The sequence below is a fragment of the Mesoplodon bidens genome, assembly GCF_964165515.1.
Source record: "Mesoplodon bidens genome assembly, chromosome: 15".
NCBI lineage: Eukaryota > Metazoa > Chordata > Mammalia > Artiodactyla > Ziphiidae > Mesoplodon > Mesoplodon bidens.
In genome coordinates this window covers 28,499,929-28,526,359 of record NC_138171.1, presented here as the reverse complement: position 1 = coordinate 28,526,359, position 26,431 = coordinate 28,499,929, and the positions used below count along the sequence as shown (strand labels likewise).

The following is a 26,431-nucleotide window of genomic DNA, read 5'->3' as shown; positions in this document are numbered from 1 at the left end:
GTTGGTTTCTCTAGTAATATTCCAGTATAAGCTGGCCAGGCAATTCGGGACTCCCTGGTATTGAGACCCAGGATTCCTTGGTCTTATTGTTACCAGGTCCATATCCCAGGCAGAAAGACCAGGGAAAGAAGTAGTGAAGGGGAGAATGACACTTCCCTTCAAGGTCACAGCTGGGAATTTGCCCACATCACCTCTCATTGGCTGGAATGTGGTCACGTGGTCACACCTAGCTGCAAGGAAGTCTAGGAAATGTAGTCTTTATTCTAGCAAGGTGTGCCCAGCTAAAATCTGTCACTAGAGAATCAGAGAGTAAACATCAGTAGATAACCAGTGATCTCCACCTCTGTGGCATAGACAGTTTCTTACTTGTTCCGTGGGACACCTGAATTCAATTCCCAGATGAAATGGCATTTCTTTATACCTCCACCTCCACTAGGGCAGCATAATGGAGAGCAGTAGTTCTCAAGAAGAGAATACTTTGCCCCCCAGGGGGTATGTGGCAATGTCTAGAGACATTTTTGATTGTCACAACTTGGGGGGTACTATTGTCATCTAGTGGGTAGAGGTCAGGGATGCTGCTAATTATCCTATAATGCACAGGGCAGACCCCACAACGGAGAGTTATCTGGTCCAAAGTATCAGTAGTACCGAAGTTGAGAAACCCTGGTGTAGGGGAAAGCATGCATTCCTTGGAGTCAGACACACCCGATTTCTAATCCTGAAGCCCCCACTCCCTCCCTGTCCACCATTAATAACAAATTGCACCTCCTGGAACATCGAGGACAACCACGTGGACTCTCTGCACTGTATAATAAGCAATTCAATTCAACATCGACTGAGGGCTTACTATGTGCTATGTGCTCTGTGTACACTCAGTGCATGCAAACTCCCTTTCTTCTGTCCACACAAACATTTTTAGCACCTATTAGGTGGGGAAGTGGATTAGTCTGGATGTTTTTCATCATAACAAACAGAAAAGCAGCTGGAATAATACTAAGTCTAAGGGGCCATTAATTTAGTCTGAGTGTTTTGTGCCAGTTTCAGCATATCAATAACCAGTGTTGTGGTTGGACTGGCCCTTGTGGTTGGTATTATGAGTGCAAGATGCCCTTCAGTGATACCCATCAGGGAACTTTGAAGACACAGAGGCTTATTACTTTACAAGACCTGGAAATTACACAGCATTCCTGGAGCCATACAACGAGGTCACAGAGAAAGAGAAAGAGAGAGAGAGAGAGACAGCACCTGGGGTTCTGTTTTATTGGGGTTCATGATTTTGTGGGCTCACTCTTTATTGGTAATTTAAAACTTAAGAGTGGGAATTTAAAGCCCAGGAAGAGAAAAAAAAAAAAAAACAACTGGTAGCTCTGATGATCAGTTACTGAAAACAAACAAGATCTCTAAAACAAAGGAACCTCTATGGGGGAAGATGGCCTGACTCTTTATCTAGCCCTGTGGCTGGCAATGTTTTTATTCAAGATAAACACATTGAAGGGGATGCCTCTTTGAAATGGATGCCTCAACAATCAAAACTTAAATCAGATAATCGCATTACAAAAAAGGAAAAAGAAACAAGTGTCAAGGTTTACACTGCACTGAGAATTGAATAAATCATTGAATTACCAGATATCAGAAGAAAGGGTAGATATAATAAATTGAATAATGCCTCTCACAAAAGATATCCAAGTCCTAATCCTTGGAACCTGTTAATGTTAACTTATATGGCAAAAGGGACTTTGCAGATGTGATTAAAGATCTATAAATGGAGCAGTGGTCCTGAATTATTCAGGTGGGCCCTAAATGCAGTCACAAGTGTCCTGATGAGAGAGACAGAGGGAGATTCCACCCAGAAGAGGAGGAGAAAGCAATGTGACCGCAAAGGCAGAGATGGGAGTGATGCGGCCACAAACTAAACAATGCTGGCAGCCACAAGAAGCAAGGAGCAGATTCTCCCCAGTGTCTCTGGAGGGAGCATGGCCCCCTAACACCTTGATTTCAGCCCAGTGATACTGATTTCATACTCTGGCCTCCAGAAATAGGAGAGAATAAATTTCTATTGTTTTATGCCATCAGATTTGTGGTAATGTGTTACAGCAGCCATGGGAAACTAATAGCATGGAACTGGGCCTCTGAAATAACTGGAGGTGGTTGCCTTCTCTGCCCCTGAAAATCTCCTTCATAGTCTGGTCCCCCAGCTTATCTCCCACCACCACCCTTTAAACTGACTCCAGTCTGGCACCCACGTGGGCCTTGGCCACACACATTCCCTAATTCAGCCAAGTCTCTACATAACTGTTTCCTTCAAGAAGCCTCCCGAGATCACCCCCTCCACCACGACATCTTCCTCCTTCTCATTTCCCATTTGCAGCTTAAGTTTTCTTCTCAGCACTTACTGCTACGTGTAAATGTGAGTGTGTGTGTATTTATTTCCTTGATGATTATTAGTTGTCCCCAGTAGAATTTGAGCTCACTGAGGGCAGGAACCTAACTTTTCACTATTGTAGCCCCTTACATTCCGTCATAAAAAGTAGCTGAAGGCTGACAACATGCCAGGCAGGTGATGGAAGTTGGAACTAAGAGAGTGGGACCGGGGTAAGGCCAGGATGGGAACAAAGGTGTGGATGAAATTGGAGGGGACTGGAATGAAACTTTGGGAGGAAGTGGGCTTTGAAGGGTGGGGGAGCATGTAGTACTGGGAGTGGGGTTATGGGAGAAAGGGGTGGGGCTGGGTGGGTCAGGAGCGGGTGGTGGTGGATCTTCAAGGTTGGGGGGAGCCTGGAGCTGGTAGTGGTTGTGGGACTTGGGGGTGGAGGCGGGGGGGGGAGGGGCAGGGGGAGGGGCTGGAAGTAGGTAGGTGGCAGGGCCTTCAGCACCACCCCCCACCCAGTTTTGTTAAGGACATTTAGATAAATGTTATGAAAATGTAGTTTCAACTTCACACCCTCACATTCCCTTCTAATCAAATTGTGGCCCTAAATACCTCCAGTCAGATCATCTGGAGCTGCGTCCAGAAACCAACCATGGAAGCACAGTCCTATAGGCCAAAGAGAGACAGGGTTGGTGTAGTGGTTGGGAACACAAGGCTCATATCTGAGATGCCTGGATTCAAACTCATTTAGGAATCTAGGGTTCCCCATTTATAAAATGGAAATGATAATAGAACTCACTTCATAGAGTTGTCATGAGGATGAGTAAGTTAGTGTATTTAAGGTTCTTTTAAGAGTGTCTGGGGGCTTCACTGGTGGTGCAGTGGTTGAGAGTCTGCCTGCCGATGCAGGGGACACGGGTTTGTGCCCCGGTCTGGGAAGATCCCACATGCCACAGAGCGGCTAGGCCCGTGAGCCATGTTCTCTGAGCCTGCACGTCCGGAGCCTGTGCTCCGCAACAGGAGAGGCCACAACAGTGAGAAGCCTGCGTACCGCAAAAAAAAAAAAAAAAAAGAGTGTCTGGGACATAGTAAGTGTTCAATAAACATTAGCTATCAGGTAATGTTACAGGGGAAGGATACCCAGAGGCCTCTGGAGGAGGGGCCAGGGATGCCCTGGAGTAAGAAAGGGTTTTCCCAGGGGCACAAAAGTGAAGAGGGGTGACAGCTGGAATCAGGGACTCAAATACCAGTTGAGGAGCTGGATCATGGGAAGCCGGTCACCTCCAGACCTTTAAGCTGGGGCAAGTCATCAGTCAGTTTCCAGGGTGGAAAGACCTTGCTTGCAGCTGAGCATGAGCATAGTGTAGAGTGAGCCCCCAGGCTCTTGGACTTTCTGGGAAGTTGGAGGGCATCTGGGGTGGACACAGCGATGAAGGGGGAAGGAACTGGGAACCAGGGCTGGTGCTGGATGCCCTGCAATGGAAAGGAGATAGTCGTGCCACAAAAAACGGTCCTTCCTCCCACACATCCCACCAGGACCTAGTGCAGCTGAAAATCTGCTTTTAATAAAGTGAACCTAGACCCTAATTCATTTAACATATAAACTTAAAAGTATTTTTTGCACGGTTTTGATATATACCAAATTTCCCAGGAACGCACCTGCTGTGTCCATCAAGGGAAGACTGAACTTTGGGTTGTTCATAATCTTACTGAGGCTTTTTTTTTTAACCATTTTGAAAAAGTACATCACCCACAGCAGCACACTAACAACATTTTAATCAACCATAATACAGCCCTGTACGTAGAGGCCAGCATCTAACTGCTTCATTTTGCTTTGTACTGTTCTTATACCTGAGGATTGAAATACAGATCATTTTATTCCAATTACTATCCTTTCTTTTCTCCAGTTAGGGCATGATATTGGTTTTCTCAGTGCATGTAGGTCAGTTTTATTATCTCTGGATTCCATTTAAGGCAGTAAAGGGGTGACACAAAATGTTTGTTATGGAAATGGGTCTGAGAAGGCTGTGAACACTGGGCTGGCCCACCTCCAACCTCCTACCTTGTACAGTGTAGGCCCTGAGGCCCAGAGGCCCAGAGAGGGCAAGAGGCCTGCTCTCGTCACCCAGCTTGTCTAGCAATAGCGCAGCCCACAGCAATAGTGAACACTAAAGGCAGTGACTCTGTAGCCACATCACTTCGAGACTGTATGTTTGTGGGTCTCTCATTTTTCCTAGTCACAAAGGCATCTGTTTTATGGAAAATGAAAATTTTTATTTATTGAAATTAGGTCATATCCCACAGTCAGCTCAATACTCCTTGGGGGTCCAGGAACCTGCCCAGCATCCTTGTCCTCAGATTTTGATCCCTGCATTTCTCACCCGGATATGCAAACACACAAGGTTTCATTTATTCACTCCTTTATTAATTCAGCAAAGAGTCAGTAAGTGACTGTTTAATGTCAGTGACTGCAGGTCACGGGAGATAAAATGACAGCTAACGTTTGCTGGGGCCTCACTAAGTATCAAACATTGCTCTCAGCAGTTCACATTGAATCCTCACACCTCCCTCTGAAGTAGGAACTCCACTTCAGTGAAGTGAGGAGCTCCACTTTACACATCAGGAAATGGAAGCTTAGAGAGATAATCTGCCCAAGATCACACAGGTAGTAACAGCTGGGCTTCAACCCCAGGCTGAGTCCAGGGCATGTGCTCTTAAGCCAGAGACCCTGCTCTTCAAAGGGATCATGGCCCTTGGGGAGGGCAGACATCTAACATGGCACCAGAGGGCATACACTGGGGACCGTCTGACAGAGCCTGGGTATGTAGAAAGGCCTCCTTGAGGAGGGGACACCTAAACTGAGACCAGAAGGATGAGCAGGGGAAGAGGAAGAGAAGAGCGTTTCAGGCAGGGTGGTGAGAGGCAAGAGGGCAAAGAAGCTGAGGACCTCTAAGACGGGATTGTGTCTGAGAGACTTGAAGAAAGTGAGGGAGCACCTTGCCCACCAGAGAGTGAAAGGTGTTCCAGGCAAAGGGAGCACAAAGGCTCTGATGCAAATACGCATCTGGCACCTTCAAGGAACAGCAAGAAAGGAAGTGTGCCTGGAGCAGAGGAAATACTGAGAAGCCTAGGAGATGAGATGGAGAGCTGACACATCTCACAGGGATCTTGCAGGCCCTGAGACATTTTTTAAGCAGATTGAGATGGGGAGCAACGGAAGGGTTGGGAGGCAAGAGTGACTTGTTCAAGGCTCTCTAATGTGAACAACAAGAAGGCAGGGACTTTGTTTTGCTCGCTGCTGATCCCCAGCCGTGGAAGAGCAACGGGTCCTTGATTCCACTCAGTAAATATTTGAACAAGTGAATGAACGAATGAATAAATTAATGAAATGAAGAAACGACTCAATGAATAATTGTGAAACTGACTCCTTTCGGGATCTTTCATCCCACAGGTACACAGCGGAAGACCCGCCCCTCCTCTCATCCTCCCCGCGCTCCCACCCCCGCTGTTAGGTTGAGGGTCCACGCTACGGCCGCCAGAGGGCGCGGAGCGGCGGAGTTCTCGCACGGAAGGCTTTGCGTGAGGCACCGCATGGGGCGGGGCCTGCGGGCGGGCGCCGCTCCGCTGGACAGGGCTGACCGGTGGGCGGAACGCGCCGGCGGGGCTGAGGCTGTGCGGCGGCGCCCGGAGCGGTTTGGGCGGCGCCCGGGGCTAAGATGGCGGCGGAGCGACAGGACTCGCTGAGGGAGTTCGTGGCGGTGACGGGCACCGAGGAGGACCGGGCCCGCTTCTTCCTGGAGTCGGCCGGCTGGGACCTGCAGGTAGCGCCGCGAGGCGGGCCGCGTCGGGCGGGCTGGGGACTGCGGGGCGCGGGCGCCTGGCGCGACAAGCTCGCGGTGGCCGAAGCGCACAGTCATCCCGCCGGGCCGCGGCCCGACCCAGGCCTCAGGGTCCTGGGGCCGCTTGCCACGCGTCGCCAGCTTGGCCTGGGTTTGGGGAAACGCGGGGTAGCTACGGCCCCTACCTGTTCTACCCGGCCTCAGTTTTCTCTTCTGCCTGGCTCTCGGGTCAGCGAGATTTGGGGCACTGCCGCAGCCCGCGTGAAGAGGGGGAGCCTGGGGGCGTGGCTGCCGCGCCGAGTCTCGGCTGCAGGCCCGGCCCGACTGACCAACTCCCTGGTGGAGCAGCCCCGGCCTCAGGACAGGGGAGAAGCCCAGCCCAGGACTTGGCCCACGCCCCCTCCTACCTAATTGCTGGGAGAAACTGGGTAGTGGGGGCTATTCATCTTTAATAAGTAACTCTTCTGTAAAATGGGAGTTTTCGTGGAGCTTATCGTCTAGTTCACCAGCATGTATTAAGTATACGTTAAATATTTATTAGTTAAGAAGACAGTAAGATAGGCTACACGAGGCAGGGATTTTTGTAAACTGTTAAATCCCCTGTGCCTGGAAAAACGCCTGACACGTAATAAACACTCAGTAATTAATTGTAGGAAGAATTGCATACATGTTGTTGGCCAGCCTACGTCTTAGGTAGGTGATGATGATGAATATTTATTGAGTGCCTGCCATGAGCCAAGTGCTGTTCTAACTGCTTTAGGTGTCTTAAGTCGTTTAACCTGTGCATTTTGAAGCTGAGGTTTAGGGAGGTTAAGTAACTTGCGCAAGGCCTTACTAGCTACCAAGTGGAAGAGATGGCATTTGAACTCAGTTCTGTCTGATACCAGAGCCCAAGCTCTTAACCACCATGTACCCTGGCACTTTACGTATGATGGTTCAGTTAATCCTAGCCACACTATGAGGTAAAGAAAACTTCCTCAGTTGTATAGATGAATTGGAAGCTCAGAGGTCAAGTGATAGACCCAAGGTCACACACCCAGGGATTAGGATTTGAACTGTGTCTGCTGACTTCACCATTTATACGCTTCCCGAAAGTGTAAGAGTTACATAAAGCATCACACCTGTACAGACACACAGTGTAAGGCTCCTGTGCTGGGCAGAAATACAAAATGCAGCTTCTGCCTGAAACAGGTGGCAGGTCATCAGTCCCAGTCTCCTCATGCTGTTAGTGGGGAAACGGGCTCATGCATGTGACATGACTTGCCCAGGACTTGAATGTAGACACCCCTCAATGCCAGTTCAGTGCATGTCCCACGGCAGCATACTGCCTCCTGGCAGGCCTGCTAAAGCGTGTTCTGTAAAGGCACGCTGCTTCCAACAGGCTGGTTATGTCCCACAGCAGCTCACTGCCTCCTAAAAGGTGGTGACCTTGAGGACAAGAGCCGTGTCTTTTCACCTCTGTAGACCTCATTGCTCTCTTACTTCTTTGTGCAAAGTAAGTGATAAGTAAATACCTGTGCACTGAGTCCATGCGAGAAACATCCAGTTACAAATGGCCAAAAGAGGCCCTTATTCCTTCCGTATGTATAGAGCTAAGACATGACTGCATAAATGTTAATGGATCCTCTCATCCGTTTTGCAGGGTTGGTGGGATGGGTGTCCCCATTGCACAGATTAGGAAACAGCCTCAGAGAGAAAGTGAAAGTAGCAATCTGCACTGACCTCACAGTTCCCAGCTCCTGGCTATCACCTGAATGCTGAGAGTAAGGGCCCGAGCAGACTGCGTGGGCTCGAGCCTGGCTCCACTCCTTACCAACTGTGTAACCTCAGACAGCTGTCTTAACTCCTCGGTGCTTCTCTATCAGCTATAAAATGAGATGGTAATAGCACTAACTACCTAGGGTTCTTTAAGGATTAAATGAGTTAACACAGGTAGAGTTGTACTCAGGACAACATGGCTCATAAATAAGTGCTCAATAAATGTACACTGTTTTTACTAGATCACATTTCCTAATGAAAATGAGAATGAGGAGTGTCTCCATCCCAACTTTCATTCTTGCCTTCTTTTCCCCTTAGTAGGTGGAATTTTTTTCAGGTAATATGAAAACAAGTAGTTGGGCCATTACCTTTTGGTCTTATTTTCTATGGCCCCCCCAAATGCAGACTGCCTTGTAAGCGTGGGCCATATTTTTGTGTCTTTGCTCCTTTGTGTTCAAAGGAGATGAAAGGAGATGTGTTAGATGAAGGCCTGTTTAAGGATCCCAAGTTACTACCTCTCTGTTTCAGCTCGCCCTAGCAAGCTTTTATGAGGATGGAGGGGACGAAGACATTGTGACCATTTCGCAGGCAACCCCCAGTTCAATATCCAGAGGCACAGCCCCCAGGTAAGGGCCAACTTCAGTTATTGCTACATTGGTGTGCTTCCAGCAGTGGGACGGAGGATTCAGGCCTGGGGATGTGGACCAGTGGGTTTGAGGGAGGAAGGTAGACTGACTGGTGGGTAGTAGTTTCTTGCAAGACTTATTCCTTTCCTGTAGAGATGTGGGATTCTTAACTGAGTGTGGCATATGATCCAATCCTGGAGGAAACCACAGAACCAACTTTTAAGATGTTTGCGGGGGGGGGGTCTCTTATTTATGAAATATGAGGAGTGGCCTCTCCATTTCTGGAAGTTTTTAAGTAGAAACCGAAGTACTTCCTTTCAGGGATGCTGTAGATGTAAAAGATTAGGCCAGGTGACTTTACAAAGGCTCTCAATAGTTTAGGATGCCCGTTACCCTATTAAGAAGACTGAGAGAAAATAAACCTGTTTAACCCACCCTTTCCCAAATTGATTAGGGAGACCTTGTCTTATTTTGTGCAGCAGTGTTAACCTTTGCTATCCCATTTGCATCCCCTGTCCTGGCCACCCTGGCTCCAAGGTTCTCACAGCCAATCACTGCTGTGATCTACAGAGTGGGATAATGCAGGTCTTCTGGGAGACAGGCAAGGCCTCTTCCTTTAAAGGTGTCTGAACTACAGCTCCCCTCTCCGCTGTAGCCTGATTTGTTTCTACTCTCTGGTGTATGTTCTCAATGTATTTGAGTTTGAATTCAACCCCAGAATACAGATATAGAGTGTCTTTGCTGGTGAAGTGATAAATTGTGTTCCTCTCTAAGGGCATCTGAGATTTAAATTACATTTCCTCCCTTTCTAGAAGGAACACTAACCCCAGTTCTCATTGCTTCCTTAACTTCTTCCCCTACCTACATTTCCAGAGGAAAGAGGTAATAGGCAGGAAGGACATCTTTTAGTTATTCATAGATGTCCACCTGTGAGGTGTCAGTGATGGCACATCAAGATGTTACTGCCTGGGACCTGGTTGATAAGGTAAGGGCTTTTCTTGTAGCTGCTGATAGAGACAGCGGATTTCCTGGGGTGTGTCTTTCACAAGCACCCCAGATTACTGTTGGGGTGTTGGCACAAAAATACAGAGGAGGAGAAATTGAAACTTAGCCTCTGATGTCAGTCACATATTCACACCTGTCTTCTCTGGTAGACGCAAAGTCCTGTCAAGACAGTGGTTTATGGGACTTCCCTGGCCGTCCAGTGGTTAAGGCTTCACCGTCCAATACAGGGGGTGCAGATGCAATCCCTGGTTGGGGAGCTAAAATCCCACATGCCTCACAGCCAAAAAACCAAAACATAAAACAGAAGCAATATTGTAACAAATTCAATAGAGACTTAAAAAATGGTCCACATTAAAAAAAATCTTAAAAAAAAAAAAAGACAATGGTTTATTAGAACCTGGGCTAAGAGCCTGATTGCTCATGTTCAAATCCCAGCACTGCCACTTTAGAGATTTGTGACCTTGGGCAGGTTACTTAACATCTCCAGTCCCTCAGTTTTCATCATCTGTCAAATGGGAATGATGATAGTGCCTACCACATGGGAGATTAAATGAGTTAATACTTACATAGCACTTAGAACACAGAACGTGTTAACTGCTATGATTGTCATTATTACCATTATTAGCATCCATTCTCATCTTCTCCATTCTTTTCTTCTTTGTTCCCTGTCTTATTCCACAGCAAGACTTAAAAGTAAAGAAATCAAGGGAATAGAGTTTAACGTTAAGACTGCGGGGAGTAAAAGACCGAGCACACGTGCGGGCCTAAAGGTCTTACTTTTTTGCTTTGGTTAAGCCTCAGACTTGGTACTGGGCTTAGGTGAAGCCAAGAAAAAGGAGAGGGAAGGCACTGTTTGTTAGGTCGTTGTCCTTGTCCAGGTGGTACATGCTGACTGCATTCTCAGGAAAAGGCAGGCTTGTGCTAACACCTCAGGGGAATCCTTTGTGGGACCTGCCTTTCCCCTGTTTGACCTGACTGGTGCAGGACACTTAGCCTGCTGCTGAGCTCTCCCCGACCCCACTGTCATCTTCTCACACACCCTTTCATGTCAGCACTGCCTCTGTGGCACAGCACTCAATTAGTGAGTTCCTCCTCTGACTCTAGAACAGGGGTTCTTCACGTGGAGGCCCTGAACCCCCTAGGAGGAATCTGTGGAATGGATGTCAGGAGGTCCATAAATTACCTGAAATTGTAGGTAAAAACTTAAATATATGTAGTACCTTCTCTGGCAAGAAAATTCATAACTTTTATCAGATTCTCAAAGGGCTGTGGGACATAAAAAGGTTAACCATAGCTATAGGAGAAAGTCTAAACTCCTCAATTATAACAGCTTTCATTTATTGAGCACTTAACCAGCTGCCAGGCACTGGGTTAAGCTTTTATTGATATATATACATCTTTTTAATCCTTACTACAACCCTGTGAGGTGGGTACTATTATGCTTCCCATTTTACAGATGAAGACACTGAAGCTGGGCATCTTCCCAAGATCACACAGCTAGCAAAACAAGGATTTAAATGCAGATCTGTTTCTGCTTCCAGCATTCAGCTCTCGGCCAGAATGATGTACTGCCTCTCCCTGTGGACTTTCACTGTCCTCCAGAATTTGCTGTGAACCTGCTATCCTCATCTTATCCCCCACTTTCCTCCTTTCTTAAATCTTTATTTCAACCAAACTGATTTGTTTGGTGTCTCATTTCTGCCTTGTTTTTGGTTATTCTGCTTTTGTTTGAGCCTCTCATCTGATTGGACATGCCCACTCTCTTGCTTCCTTTCCACCTGTGCAAATCCTCTGTGTCCTTCCAGGTTTAGCTCCCTCCCCACCTTCTCTGCTGAGCATGTTATCCCCCAACCCATAGGCAGCACGAACTCCAGTCACAAGCCATATCCACGTACTACTGTATGATATCTTTCCTGTGTTGTCTTGAATCCTTCTCCTGATAATTACCTTAATATTTTTCTCCCTAAGTAAGTTGTAAGTTCCTGGAGGTGGGAGGGCTAGTATTCCAGGAGCACCGACCATCTGTCTGGCTCTGCCAGATATTCTCACATACGTTCTCTTCTTATACCTCTGTAACCATGGGAGTAGGTCAGGTGCTCACCATTTCACAGGTCAGGATACTGAGTCTTAGGAAGGGTTGAGTAACACACTTGCTGTTTTAGTGGATTCAAACCCAAATTTGTCTAAATCCAAAGCTGCTGCTTCTACCTCTCTGTGCAGTACCTCCCACCCCTGTACCAAGCACAGGGTCAAGCAAGAGGTAGGCTGTTATTTCTTCCTTTTTTTCTTCTTTAATTCAACCAAACTGTACTTTCTTAGAATTCTAGGGACCACTGTTGTCTGATTCTCTAAAACTATGCTGTCCAGTATGGTAGCTGCTAGCCTCATGTGGCTGTTTAAACTAATTAAAATAAAACATTCAGTTATTCATTTGCACTTACCAAATTTTAAATGCTCAATAGCCACATGTGACTAGTGGCTTCATTATTGGACGGTGCAGGTACAGCATTCTGTCACTGCAGAAAATGTGATCTGACAAAGCACTTTTGTGCCACTTCAGGGTGCCTGGGAGATAGAGTTCTGATGCTGAAAAATTGAAATTTCTGAGACATTTTGCCAATTTGTGGAAGATACAAGACAGAGTATTGTGAAATTGGTAATGCCCCCAGGACATCCATACTGTTAAGGTAACTCTCAGAGCATTACTCCAGAGCAGTTGTTCTCAGACTTGAGCATGCATCAGAATTACTTGGAGGACTCCTTAAAACCAGATTGGTAGACACTCTTTTCAGCGTTTCTGATTGAGGAGGTCTAGGGTAGGGGCTGAGGATTTGCATCTTTCACAATTTTGAGGGTAATACTGATGCTCCTGGTCCAAGGAGAACCTGGTCCATCAGAACACTTTGAGAACTGCTGCTCAAGAGTAGTACTTGAAATGTGCTACACCGTGCATCAGCACCCGACTGTTCACAGCACGCCCACGAGGTTGGTGCTGATTGTCTCTATTTTCACATGAGAAAATGAAGGCTTAGAGAATTTCATTAGCATGCCCAAGATCCCAGGGTTGGAGGCTAAGTCGGGATTGGAACCAAGTAAATGGACACCAGAGTCTGTGTTGGATACTGTCAGAGTCTAGGTGTAAGAACTTTTGGGGAAAGAGTCAGACCTATAGCCAGAGCAAGTGGTTTGCTCAAGCAGGTATACACATGTGTATTTGAAGGTGTTTAACGATGGAGAGAGAGAGGATTTTTTTTTGCAGAGATGCTAAGCTAAGCATCGTGGAAAACTCCCCTGGGAAGAGTAATGAGTGGGATTAGCCTTTTAGGGCACTAGTATGGATCTTATCGCTTGCATCCTTTTAAAACATGTTGTGTAGAGCATGAAGGAATGCCCAGGAGGTTGCTCTCAGCTCACTCAGGCAGGAATGTATTTGCTACATCGGTTGATCTTTGTCCTCTTTTTTCTAGTTGGTGGAGCCTCAGAGCCTATTCTGTCCTCTGATTGTCTCCCTGAAATAAATCTTTCATCAAGGCCGAACTAGAGTAAACAACTCCTTCTCTAGCCTCACTAAATCTCCATTACCCTCTCCCCCCATATTAAAGAGAAACAACTTTTTTTCCCCTAAGTAATACGGAAAATGGTGTGTCTCATGATTCTTGAAAAACTAAGATTGTTCCTTAAGGACAAATCTAAACTAGGAAAAAAGTGGCAGTGTAAGACAGTGTCAGAGGAGGGAGTTAACCCTTGTCATAGCATGTTTAGTGTGCCCTCTCCACCGCACCCCACACAGCCCTGCTTTTTTCCTAAACACTAATAAATACTTGACTAACCTACAGCAGAAGCAGACAGAGGCCTTTTCACCCATATATTCATTTCATTTTTACTTCTTGATGATTTATCCTTCCTCTAATGTGTTACTTTCACTAGTCTCTGTGTATGTGCCTGTGCTGCTTTCCTGCAATGCCCTGTTGGTCCCCTTTCCTCACCAGCCCCACCATCCTTTATCCAATTGACTGATGGTCCCCTAGTTTGTCAGCACTCGGACCAAATGTTGCATTTTTCTGGGACGCTTTTCTTGATCTTCCCCAACCCCCACCTAGAACAAGAGACTGCCCTCACATCCAATGTGCTCCCCTCTGTCACAGCCCCTGTTGCACAGTATATAATGGATGGTTTCCCGGCCAAAGAGCCACTAGCCTGTAAGCAACTAAAGGGTAAGAACTGTGCCTGATCATTTTATAGACCTAGCATCCAGTTCAGTGCCTGGGACACAGGCATTCCCCCAATATTTAAAAATTACATGATGAAAATCGCTATCCAGTAGTACGTTTTTAAAGTAGTACAGACCCTATCCAGTTCCCTCCTCCCCCTCTGGGAGAGCTTAAATTGGATTTCATTTTACTTCTTGATACACTTTCTAATTTATTCTTAGTCCTGTGTGACCTTGAATAAATATCATTGTTTTGCATATAAACTTGAGAGGTTAACCCTCTTCCCATAGATCCTCTTCCTGCCCCACCAAAAAACCTAACCTCAGTGTCCTCAGCTGTTAGCAGCTGATGATGCGGATCACCTTTCTTTAACTCCCCTTGAGATCATTTTGCTCCTTTCTGTGTCTCCAGCGATAATAGGGTGACATCCTTCAGAGACCTCATTCATGACCAAGACGAGGACGAGGAGGATGAGGAGGGTCAGAGGTGAGTCTTTATTGGGGGCACAGTCCACAGGAAAGTCCATGGTAATGTATAAATCACCTAGAACAGCCTAGAAGGATAAACATGCTCTGTTATCATTTGCCATTACTACTGTGGGCTAGTCATACGCATACTAGAAACAGTTTTCCACTCCCTGTGCTTAGAAGTGATCCCTGTCCTCTTACCATTTTATTTTCTTTTGAGGTATTCTGGATTTGTTTTTGTTCTGTTTCATTTTTAATTATTAAGATAATATGTATTTTTGAAGAATATTAGGGGAAGGGAAATAAATCTATAAGGAAAAAAGCCATTCGTAATACCCCAACCCAGAGGTAACCACGTATCAATAATATTTTTGGTGTATTTCCTTCCAGCTTTTCCTTAATTGAAAAAGTAATATATTACATAATAAAGAGAAAAAAAGGGCTTACAAATGTATATTCCTCCAGTATACAGATACAGACACAGTACTGTTTTTTGTTGGTTTGTTTTTAACCTTTAGGAATGTTATAATAAAATTAGTGTCCATTGTGGAAAATGTAGAATAGCATAATGAAAAAAAATATAACACTCATCCACCCTTTGGTAACTACGGTTAATATTTTGGCATATTTCCACTAAGTGTTGGTTCTCTGTGTAAATATAGTTTGTTTATATTGTATTTTACATGGTGAAAGTCAGATGTTTGTATCTTGCTTTTGTAGGATTAATGCTACATCTTGAATACTTCTCCAGGTCATTAAGATTCTTCATAAGTGTTTTCAGTGACTATAATGGTCCATCATATGGAATGCTCGACATTTAAATCATTTCCAGTTTTTTGCCACCTTAAATATCAATGCTGTGGACATCTCTGTGTATTAATCTTTGACTACATTTCAGATTATTTTGGATAGTTTATAGAAATGAAAGTACCGGGTTAAGGGCATGAATATTTTTAAGACATTTGATCACAGGTTCCTAGTTTGTAAGCCAGGGCTTTGAGATCCCTTAATAAGGATTTTACAGTCCACTGAACAGAACTTTGTCTACCTGGAATGAACAAGGATGAACTGGCCGCGGCCTCACTTCATGGGTTTTGGTTCTCCATGGAATCTGTCTTGGTCTGTCAAACATTCCTAAGGAACACTGTATAATAACCATTATGGAAATGCAGTTCTCTCATCGTGGTCACTCTTTGGGAAGTGGGCTGAGAAGTTATGTGTGTTCTGTTCTCGCGTCTTCATCCACATAGTGACCTTTACACTACCTCAGAGCCTTCTATTTAGATACGCTCAAAGTTCAGGAATAAATGTTAATTTCAGTGTTTTAATACTCCTTGAATGAAGGGCAGTGTCATCAAGTAAGTGAATGCCCAACTCCTAAAGGACCTCCTCCTACTTCTCCTGTCCTGTCACATCCTCCAGGCGGTGACCTTCTTTTACTTCACATCCCGGTTACATCTCTGGTCCCTCAGCATTTCAGACCTAATGACACTGGTGCTGTTGTCCACGCCAAGGCCTAGGGTTTTGCCTTGCATTCTCTGGGGAATGTCAGGAAATGGAAGGCCGAGGCTCAGTTTTATAGGTTCTCAGTTCTCCTCACTGAGATGTGCTATTGACTTAGCTGTGAATAGGAGTGATAAGGAGGCAGCTAGCCAAGGCTACAAGACTGAAGGTTTTCAGATGCAGGTAAAAAAAAAAAGTGCTAACTTCACCTCAAGCCATGCTTGGCCTATTGCAAAGCAGGTATGGGTATCTTGGGGCTTGCATTTGAGCTTCCCTGACCTCCTCCAGTACCCACTCTTGCGCATCCGCCCGGTGTATGTCACAAGAATTGCAAGGTTAGGTGAGGCTTGGGAGCTCTCGGTGCTGTATCACACCTTACATGTGTGCATTACTCTGTGCTTGTTCTTTTGCATACTTCCGCTGATTTGAACCTGATGGCCCTGACTTAAGGAACAGGTAGGTAGGGCATGTGGTCCTTCCCTTCCATTTCAAAGAAGGAAAGTGAGGTTAGCTCAGTGCATTGGCCTGCCCAGGTCACTCAGTGGCAGAGCCAACAGTGGAACCTAGCTGCTTGTACTAACCACGCCACTGCCACCATTAATTCAGGGTTGCTAGTGGTAGCTGCTTCTAACTGACCATAGGGATCATCTGCTGAAAAGGTGCTGGCCGCCGGATGGTGAATTCCCAGAGCTAACGTGCTGTCGCGCATGCCTGGAATACCCTTCCCTTGTCCTTTTCCTGATAAATTCATCCTCAAGATTTAGCCCAGAAGACACCCTTCTAGGAACCCTTGACTGTACTCCCCAGCTGTGTGTTCCCAGAGCACCCCTTACTGACTTGTACTGTGACTCACACTGCAATATGGCTGCCTGCCTCTTAAATCTGTCCCCACCTAGAGAGTAAGTTCCTTAAAGATGGGCATTGGTACCCTTTGCCTCATTGTGCCCAGCTCCTAGCCCAGAGCCTGGCACATGCTGTACTCATGTTTTCTAAGTATATTTGGTGTTAGATGTGTGTTTTCTGCACAGGTTTTATGCCGGGGGCTCAGAGAGAAGTGGACAGCAGATTGTTGGCCCTCCCAGGAAGAAAAGTCCCAACGAGTTGGTGGACGATCTCTTTAAAGGTGCCAAGGAACATGGAGCCGTAGCTGTGGAGCGAGTGACCAAGAGCCCTGGAGAGACCAGTAAACCAAGAGTGAGCATAAGGGGTCGGGGTCGTTGTCTGTGTCCACAGGACTGAGGTTCCAGAGCGGAGGAAAGGAGGCCTTCCTCACCCCAGTAGTGACTGAATTTGTTCTTGTTTTGTTTTTTATTTGCTCACTTCCTCTCATATGCAGAAGAGCAGTGCAGTTTCTCTTACCTTTTAACATGAAATCAAGATTTGGGGCAAAGTTTTCAAACCTATGGCCTGTGGTCTGGATCAGGTTCTGCAAACATGTTTTGTTTGGCCTAACCAACCTGACTTACTCAGTGTCTTGCTTTATTTTTGTTTTAATTGAATTGGTGGCCACCTGTTTTACATACAGTCAGGATTTCTGTTTTCTTTGTGAAAATCAAAAAGTCTTTAGTGTTATCCTACACCTAGATTCTGAAATGGTCATGATTAACTAGGGCTTAGTAGAAGCCTTTCCCTTTAACCAAGCAGTACCCCCCCACCATTCCAGTTTTTACACCAGTCTCTGAGTTTCCTACTCAGAGAAAGTATACCTAGTAGTTAACAAGCTTGAGATAACATCATTGTATATGAATAACCTGATTAACTGTTAACCCACTCCTCTGGTGTTAATGAACTTGTCTTTTATAGCCATTTGCAGGAGGTGGCTACCGCCTTGGAGCAGCACCAGAGGAAGAGTCTGCCTACGTGGCAGGAGAAAGGAGGCGGCATTCCGGCCAAGATGTGAGTGTGCACCTACCTTCTCTAGGGAAGCTCGTGGACTGTTTTATCATTTTGGGGGAGAAATTAGTCCCATGTTGCACGCGAATCAGCAGCCTCTGAAAGGGAAGAGGCAGCACGTTTGCTGGCATCCATGAATGGAAAGGCTTACCTAGGAATCAAAGACAGCTCTCGTCTGGCTGGGTGTGGGAGGAGGGGCGTGGCTCATGAGTGGGGACAGGCAGAGCGGATGGACAAATAAAGGAGTTTTCTGAGCATTCCATGGATCTCAGGCAGAAGGATAGTGATTCCAGGGTTCTCTGGTGGTGTGAACGTGCCTAAAGAACTTGATCTTTAGACGCCCCCCACCCCAAGAAGGCCTGAAACGTACTTTTTGAACTTTTTCCATATTATATTCCAGTTCTTTTTTCCCTGAGCATAGGGATCCCCCCTCTCCAATAAGTGTAATCATACTGTAGAGTCAGTTTTGAGGTTTATGTCATAAACTTTTTTAAAAAATTTTATTGAAGTATAGTTGATTTACAATGTTGTATTAATTTCTTTTGTACAGCAAAGTGACTCAGCTATACATATATATATATATATATATATATATATATATATATATATATATACTTTTTCAGTGCCATAAACATTTTCATGTGACCTTGTGACCATTAGTCTCCATAATGTATTTGTTTTTAATTATTTTGGGTTTTTTTCCAAAGTTAAGTAGTCAAGCAAGCAAGAAATAAAAATCCTATCCACCTGAGGCAGTAGCTGCTAATATGCTGGTCTTTAGTCCTCTAGACCCTTTTCTGTGTATATATATAGGGAGTCGTTAACAGAAATTGTAGATATCATTTTTAATGGCTGCAAAATAGTCCACGTAAGATTTGCCATGCTACTTTAGTTGAGCACAAGCTTTGTGCCAAGCACACTGGCAACCCTATAGATAAGGAAGCCACAGCTTCAGTTGAGTCATCTGTGCAGTGCCACTTAGCTAGTGAGTGGCAAAATCAAGATGCAGACCCAGGTCTGCTTAAATCAAAGCCCATTCTCTTAACTTGTGCCATATCACCTTCTTATTTTAGGTTAATAGTTATTTCATTGGTTGTTGGTTGATCTCCTTGTGCATGAGTATATGTTTGTCTGTCTGTGTGTTTTAATAATGACACAGTAAAATAGTAAAAACTTGTTAATTTGCAAGTTCATGCTGGTGTGCTTGCCAGGTTCCTGACAATGTATGGACTGCTTGCCTCCTGTTGTCACAGGTTCATATAGTGTTGAAGCTCTGGAAGAGTGGATTCAGCCTGGACAATGGTGAACTCAGAAGCTACCAAGACCCATCCAATGCCCAGTTTCTGGAGTCTATCCGCAGAGGGTGAGCAGAAAAGCCCTCCTTCGGATTCCATATCAGTGAGTGAGATGGCAGATGGGAAAGAAGAAACTGATTCAAATATTTATTATTCAAGAAGTTTACCTTTTTAAGCAGATTTAGCACAGTTGAGATACAGATTCACAGATCTGCTCCCAAAACCCTGTGTATCCACATTTCCCCTTCGGGCCTAGGACAGCGCCAAGTCACCAAATAAGATACTGGTCTCCACTCTTGACTCTGAGCAGGCATGAGAGAAGGGGGAGGTGGACAGGTAGCCACTGGAGCAGTTGACTCCCTGTGAAGCCCAACTTCACAGTTGGAACTGAGAAGTTTCTCCTCCCTTTGTACCATCACTGTCATTCCCATCCTGCTCTTTGTGGGCCCCAGCACTGCCTTTTCTCCCACAGAGAGGTGCCAGCAGAGCTGCGCAGGTTAGCTCACGGTGGGCAGGTGAACTTGGACATGGAGGACCATCGGGACGAGGACTTCGTGAAGCCCAAGGGAGCCTTCAGAGCCTTCACTGGCGAGGGCCAGAAACTGGGCAGGTAGGAGTGGGACTGTGTGGGTCACTCCTGTTGGGCCCAGCAGGCCCTGTGTAAGGCTCACTTTGTATAGCTCTTTACTGTTGATTACAGAGTACTTCAGATTGTATTTTTATGGGAGGAGGAGTATGGGGAACATAGGCTTTGGCATTAACAAACCTGAGTTTAAATCTGTTCTTCACTTTCTAGCCATATGACCTTGGGCTATACAGGCTCAGTTTGCTCAGCTATAAAGTGGGACTAATAAGAATCCTTACCTCCTCGATTACTGCTGGGAGGAGCACATAGAGCACTGCCCCACAGTGAGCTGTCAGTGTGATCAGTAAAGGCAACACACTGCTGCTTTGACTCGGTCATCCAGGGTGTCCAGGGCAGGGGTAACCTTCTGCAGGGCTTTAAGGCTGAACCAGACACATGTATTCAGGTCACTTGAAATGGGGATTCAGAGGAAAAAGGAATCCTGGACTCTTGCCGGCCAGCCTGCAGCAGCATCGTTTAGGATCCAGGGAAGCTCAGAGACATTGTTGCCCCTTTGCAGCCTGCTGCTCCACTGTTATGGCAGCTCTTATCTCTACTTCTTTGGTCCTGCCTGAGAGTTTGTCATTTCCAGTGAAATTTTTGCCACGTGTCCTCTGCCACTGTCTCCATCTTGCATTCAAACCCCTAATAGGATCTGACTGGTTGATAGTCCCTATTACCTCTGATAGGCAGGGTTCTCACACCAGATCCTTGACCATCCCACAGACATGCAGCCTTCTCTCAGGGACCCACTCAGCTTTGGCCATGCATGGGGTCGCTTCGTCAGTATCCTTCAGAGGGATATTTGCACACGAGAGGCACTCAGCATGGTGACCCTCCCCTCCAGTACCATCCTTATTTTACAAAGGGAAAGCTGAGGCTCTTGGACTTTAAGGGATACCCTCAGGTGCTCCCTATGGTAGAGCCGGGACTGGAATCAGGCCTTCTGATTGGCATTTCTCCCCACACTCCTACACAGCAAGACACCGTTTCTGACCTAGCTCTGGCAGCTCTTGAACTAGGCACTGCCCCTGCTTACCTCACCACCATCTGCAGGAATCAGAGTGTGGTCTGCCAACAGCTGTGCTCTTTGAGCTTCTGGCTGGCCCTCTCCTAGAATCCCTTGCCTCCCTGCTGGCCGTTCATGCCTCATCAGGAGCAAGGGTCATAGCTCAGGACATTAGAGACCAATAGATTGTGGTTTACCAGGACCAAAATAGTTAAGTCCACCCTGCTCATCATTTCATCTACCACATTGGGGCCTGTGGGTTAGTCCGGGACAGCTGTTCTCTGATCCATCTGTGACTTACCTGTCAGCTATGGTAAGCTCTGTAGAGCACCAGGTACTTTTTTTCCTTATATTATTAAAATAAAATGTGTTTATCGTTAAAAAAAAAAGAAAGAAAATACAGGTAAAGAATAAAAACTGTCCCTAAACCTAACACCCAGATATGTCCAGTTAGTATCCGGGAAGTATCCTTCCAGTCTGTATATGTATGTATGTATGTATGTATGTATGTATGTATGTATGTATGTATGTATGTATGTATGTATGTGTGTATGTGTGTGTGTGTGTGTGTGTGTGTGTGTCCTTCCAGTCTGTATGTGTGTATGGGTGTGTGTGTGTGTAAGTAAAAATAAATGTTCTATCACCTGTTATTTTGCCTAATCAGTGTAGTAAGGCTGTCATTCCAGATCAGTAAGTGTATTTCTACAATTTTTTTTTTTTTTTTTTTTTGCGGTACGCGGGCCTCTCACTGTTGTGGCCTCTCCCGTTGCGGAGCACAGGCTCCGGACGCGCAGGCTCAGCGGCCATGGCTCATGGGCCCAGCCGCTCCGTGGCATGTGGGATCTTCCCGGACTGGGGCACGAACCCGTGTCCCCTGCATCGGCAGGCGGACTCTCAACCACTGCGCCACCAGGGAAGCCCTACAATATTATTTTTAATGCTAACGTAATTTTCTGTCTTATGTATGTGCCATAATTTAACCAGTCCCTTATGTTAAACATTTAGGTGGCTGCCAGTATTATGAACAACATTACAATGAATATCTCTTAATTAAATCTTTATATACCCCTTAATGTTGTACTAGAAGTAAAATTGCTAGCTCAAACGATCTTCATATTTTTAAGATGTTGTCAAATTGCCCTCCAAAAAGGTTGTATCCGTCTTTCACCCACCAGTAGTTTTAAGGAAGGGTCCAGAGCACCGTGCAGTTTGGGTTTGTCTGGTTTCATGATACTAACAGAAAATGCTTCTATTATTGGAAAGTCTAACTCTATTATGTGTGAAGACTCCACATTCACATCTCAAAAAATGAAGATGTTTTTAAGGAGTCTGTTTTAGCAGGATGGGTATACTTAGTGCAGGTGATGAATCAACAAGTCGAGACAGAGCTTGATACTCGGATGTGATACTTGTCAGCTACATAAATGTTCATTGCCAGTTCCACTTTGATTTTATTTCAGTTCTAGCTTTTAATGAAAAATGAGCTAAAAAAATGTTTTATACAGCTAAGGGAGATGGAACATTAGCTTTTCAGTCTAAACTAGATGGACAGCTCTTTTATTTCTTCCAATAAATTTTACTATGCTTTCCATTGTCTTCTTGTTAACTAAAATGATCAGGAAGCCAAAAGTTTAAGAAATTTTTCTCAGGTTTGCCTCAAAAGTCAGTCAATGCTTGTTTTTTCTCCATTTACCTAGAAAAATAAAGTGAATGAATAGATTTTTCTCAGTTCAGAAATTTGAAAAAGTTCATTCAGTTGCATGAAACTTTTTTTATTTTAGGCTTTGCATTTGTTTGTTTGGATGGGAACTAATCTGAAGATTTGGGAAGCCTGCATCTACTTGATTTTGAGACCAAACACCAAGAGTGCACTTGGGATGGGGGCGAAGGGTGACACTGGTGCCAGGATGAGCTTTGTCCCCTCACCATGCTTTCTGTAGTGGTCATCTTTGTAAAGCAGGTGGCAGGGTCTCAGGAGGTAGCATTGTGGCAACAAAGCACCTTAGTGCCCAATTTATTCCCACTACAAAGGAAATGAGCAGTCAGGTGATTCAGCTTCTCTCTCATTCAGGCCTTTCTGGCAGGCAGTAGCATCAGTGAGTACCCATCATGTACTTGGAATTGTTATAAACAGTTGAGGGACAGGCTGCCTAGAATCTAATTAGAGAGTTGACCTAATGCCCTTAAAACTAATGAGCAGAACAGAGTAGATCTTAGGCATTTACAGGTTCAATATTTAACTTTCCACTATTTCCAAGCATCTCTTCAGGCCCGTGATGGTGTAATTTATCCGTGTCTCAGCCCACATTTGAGTCTCACGTGCTGTGAGACTGATCCATAGAAGCTCCTCTCATAGCCAATAAGTGTGGCCAGGTTTCTCTTCTGAGCTCCACTTTGTAATTTTCTAAGCTACTATTTTTCATGTTTACAGAAAAGAGTAAGTTCAGTTTTCAGTTCTTCCTTGCTAATTATGTGCCCTGCGGCAACATTTCACTGTGTTCGATGAAACAATCTGCAGGAGGTTAACAAGCGAAACATGAAAGAAAGGACATGGTGGTCAAATAAGTTTGCCTTAACCCCACGATCTCTCAAGACCTTCTTTAATATGTTAGTGGCCTGTGATGCTGTTGGTATAATATGTGGCATTTCCAAAACCTTCCTGGAGATAACTCAAGGGACTAGGGTCCCAGGGAACACACTTAGGAAAGCACTTTCAGTTGGATTTGCTAAGAATACCCTTTTTAGGTTGTAAGGATCAGAGGGAACGGTGAGGTGTATGAATTAATCTAACTAGAGGCTTTGGGCGGAAGCAAGGGAGTTCTCATCCAGTGGCCTCTATTCTCTGCATAGGTCTAGGCCAAGACATCTGCTAAGAGAAAGGCTGAGAATGAGATGCATAGATGGTTTACAGGAGAGAGATGAAGCCTCCAACGGTTATGGAGAATTGGGAATTCGTGTGCATTTTGTGTTTGTCAGCCACCCTGAGTGTAGCACCCTTTTAATCCTCACAAGCGTCCTTGTTAAAGAACCTTGTTACTACCCTTGTTGAAACTCAGGGAGCTTAGATAACTAGCCCAGTATTACCATAGCTAGTGGGTGAATTCATACCCTGTTCCATCTCATTCCAAAATCTGAGTTCTCAACACTGCAGTAGGAACTGTGTCCTGTTCATATTGTATAATTAATCCGTGCGGTGCCAGGCACTTAGTTGGCTTTCCAGAAATCTCAACCACCTCCTGATAGTTGACACATGAGTATGAGATACTCACATGAGTGAGGTTGCACTGGGGCAGGCAGGCCTGAAAACTCCCATCAGAGGAAAAGAATCTGGACTTGTCCCTTACATTCCAGCAGTCACCTGCCAAGCTGTGTCGTGCCTGCCTCAGCTGCAGACTTGGAGTGCCCCCTCCCCATTCTGCCCTCAGCCTTTCGCTGAGGCTAAAACTCATCCTGGTCTGTTGGGTCCTCCAGCATCAGGTCCCAGTTTCTCCTGACCCAGGCTGTCATGCATACTGCTTTCCTCCCTTGAAGCCCTTGTTCAGTTGTGGACACCAAGGAAGAAGGGGGTTGGTAACATGCCCAACTCCAGGAGTGAGGGAGCTGGCAGTAATTTGGGGGTTGAGGTGAATTCCGCTGGACCTCTAAGTTCCATCAGGACAGGAATTCTGTCTTGGACACTCCTTATATCAGTAGCAACTAACAGCACCAGACGTAGCAAATACTCAGTAAAAATCTGAGACAGGATTCCCCTCTTGTGTGGGGCCTTGTTTCTGTTTGTGTCCTGACGCGATCCTCTCTCCTCAGCACTGCCCCCCCGGTGTTGAATACCAGCTCTCCAGCCCAACAGGCAGAAAATGAGGCCAAAGCCAGCTCTTCCATCTCAGTCGATGAGTCGCAGCCTACCACAAACATCCAAATACGGCTTGCTGATGGCGGGAGGCTGGTGCAGAAATTTAACCACAGCCACAGGTACCTTGCATTATGTGGCCTGGCTTATTCTAAGAGAGTCCCAGAAACTCCCACAGACAGGTGAGAAGCAGGGAGCAGTTCTTTCCTCCTAAATACCAGCAGGCACTCCGTGCTTTCCCCAGAGGAGGCAGTGGGATAGGAAGGTATGCAAGTCTGAAGCTTTTGGTTTGGTCCCCACTCTTCCATTAAGTGTGGCCAGTGACTTGCTCCCTCCCCTGTGTGGGTCTCATTCCTCATTTCTAAAATTAGGGGATTGGATTCCTCAGAGGGGCTTTCTTAGCCACCAAACAATTTGTTCAAAGGAAGTTTCATGCTAAAGCCCAAGTGTAGAACAGATAAAATTTGAACTGCTGTGGTTGATGGAGGGGAGAGGGGATGCAGTGCACTCTCCCACCCACCTGGCTTCCTCTACCTCCCTGCCCGCCAGCAGCCTCTGAAAACCACTAGGCTACTAAGGTCTCTTCTAGATCTGGACTTTGAGAATTCTAGAATACCTGTTCCATCTCAGATCATCTGGGATCAAAGTAACTGTGCCTCCCCAATTTAAAGATGGGGAAACTGAGGCACAAAGTGATGAAGGGATTAGCAGGGGAGGACTGTTGCCAGTAAAGATATTTGGCAACTCCTTTTTCTAGAATAGCAGTGTCTAAATTTCATCAATCATAGGCCATGTAAACCAGAACCCACATGTGGGGCCCAGGCAATGGCTTGCCAATCCTTGAGTGTTGACAGGCTTCACATGAGGTTAGTTGTGAAACAAGTTTGATTAGGATTACAGAAAAGGGATCAGGCAGAGAAGCCTCTAGGAAGAGGGACCCAAATGTGGGCAGGGAGCACAGCATGATGAAGAGCTGAAATGGGGAGGTAGGAGAACAGGGGGAAGGGGGGGTGGTGTAAAATTAGGCAGGCCTCGGGACCACAGTCAGGAGATTGCTGTTTATACCAAGGAAAGTGGGAGCAATTCTGAAGGGTTTTAGACCAAGGAGTGACATGAGCTCATGTGGTTCCAAATAAGAGCTTTGGACACTGTGGAGAAGGATTGGGCAGGGGAAGGGACCTGGGGATGTGATACAGCCTCCCGAAGCGGGGGGTGGGGGCAGCAGAGAAGAACACTGCTCACCCACCTCCCCACTCCCCCCACTCCACCAGGATCAGCGACATCCGACTCTTCATCGTGGACGCCCGGCCGGCCATGGCTGCCACCAGCTTTGTCCTCATGACCACCTTCCCAAACAAAGAGCTGGCTGACGAGAGCCAGACCCTGAAGGAAGCCAACCTGCTCAATGCCGTCATCGTGCAGCGGTTAACATAACTGCCTGGCCCAGCCAGCAGCCTCATCTCCTTCCCGTGTCCCCCACGGCCAGCTGCCCTGTGGAGACCACCCCTCCACCCCCTCCCACACACCCAGCAGTCCAGTGCCACGTCTCCTCCGTAGCTCTGCGTTCTTAGATCTCAGTTGGACATTTGTTTTCTCCTTAGTTGCATTTCCTGGGTTTTTGTGACGATCAATGGACTTTAAAGAAAAAAATAAAAACAACCAAAAAAATGGAAGGAATATCACCAGCATGTTATACAGAACCTCTCCCACTAAGGCAGGCTTTGATTATCTTAAAATCATATTTATGTCTAAGGTGTGTGGGGAGGAGTTTTCCATCCCCTCTGCGTAAAAATTGCACGTGGCACACAATACCCACCCACTAGGGTGTCCCCCCGCTGCCCCCAGGATGACTAGTGGAGGATTTCCCCTGGGTAGGGAAGGGAGTGGGGGGACTTACAGAAAAAGGCTTTTGCAGCCACTCACCTCCACAAGAACAGATCTCTTGCCTGGATAAAACTGAGCAGCAACAAGAGTCCCCTGAAGCA

At 46.0% G+C, this 26,431-nt stretch overlaps 1 protein-coding gene across 1 annotated transcript; it reads left to right on the top strand.

The window, feature by feature from the left end:
* The first annotated feature begins 6,048 nt into the window (after positions 1 to 6,048).
* On the top strand, positions 6,049 to 26,119 carry NSFL1C (NSFL1 cofactor). Its single transcript, XM_081257515.1, has 9 exons — positions 6,049 to 6,189; positions 8,494 to 8,591; positions 14,219 to 14,293; positions 16,806 to 16,971; positions 17,581 to 17,673; positions 18,924 to 19,033; positions 19,438 to 19,575; positions 24,404 to 24,568; positions 25,718 to 26,119. Exons 1-9 carry the CDS (start codon positions 6,085 to 6,087, stop codon positions 25,878 to 25,880), a joined length of 1,113 nt encoding a protein of 370 aa, XP_081113641.1. The 5' UTR covers positions 6,049 to 6,084; the 3' UTR covers positions 25,881 to 26,119.
* The last annotated feature ends 312 nt before the right edge of the window (positions 26,120 to 26,431 follow it).

Excerpts from the sequence above, each read along its gene's own strand:
- NSFL1C (XM_081257515.1), top strand. The coding sequence starts at position 6,085 with ATGGCGGCGGAGCGACAGGACTCGCTGAGGGAGTTCGTGGCGGTGACG. Across the intron at positions 19,576-24,403 it reads GAGGGCCAGAAACTGGGCAG|CACTGCCCCCCCGGTGTTGA; the intron begins GTAGGAGTGGGA and ends CTCTCTCCTCAG. Across the intron at positions 24,569-25,717 it reads AAATTTAACCACAGCCACAG|GATCAGCGACATCCGACTCT; the intron begins GTACCTTGCATT and ends CCACTCCACCAG.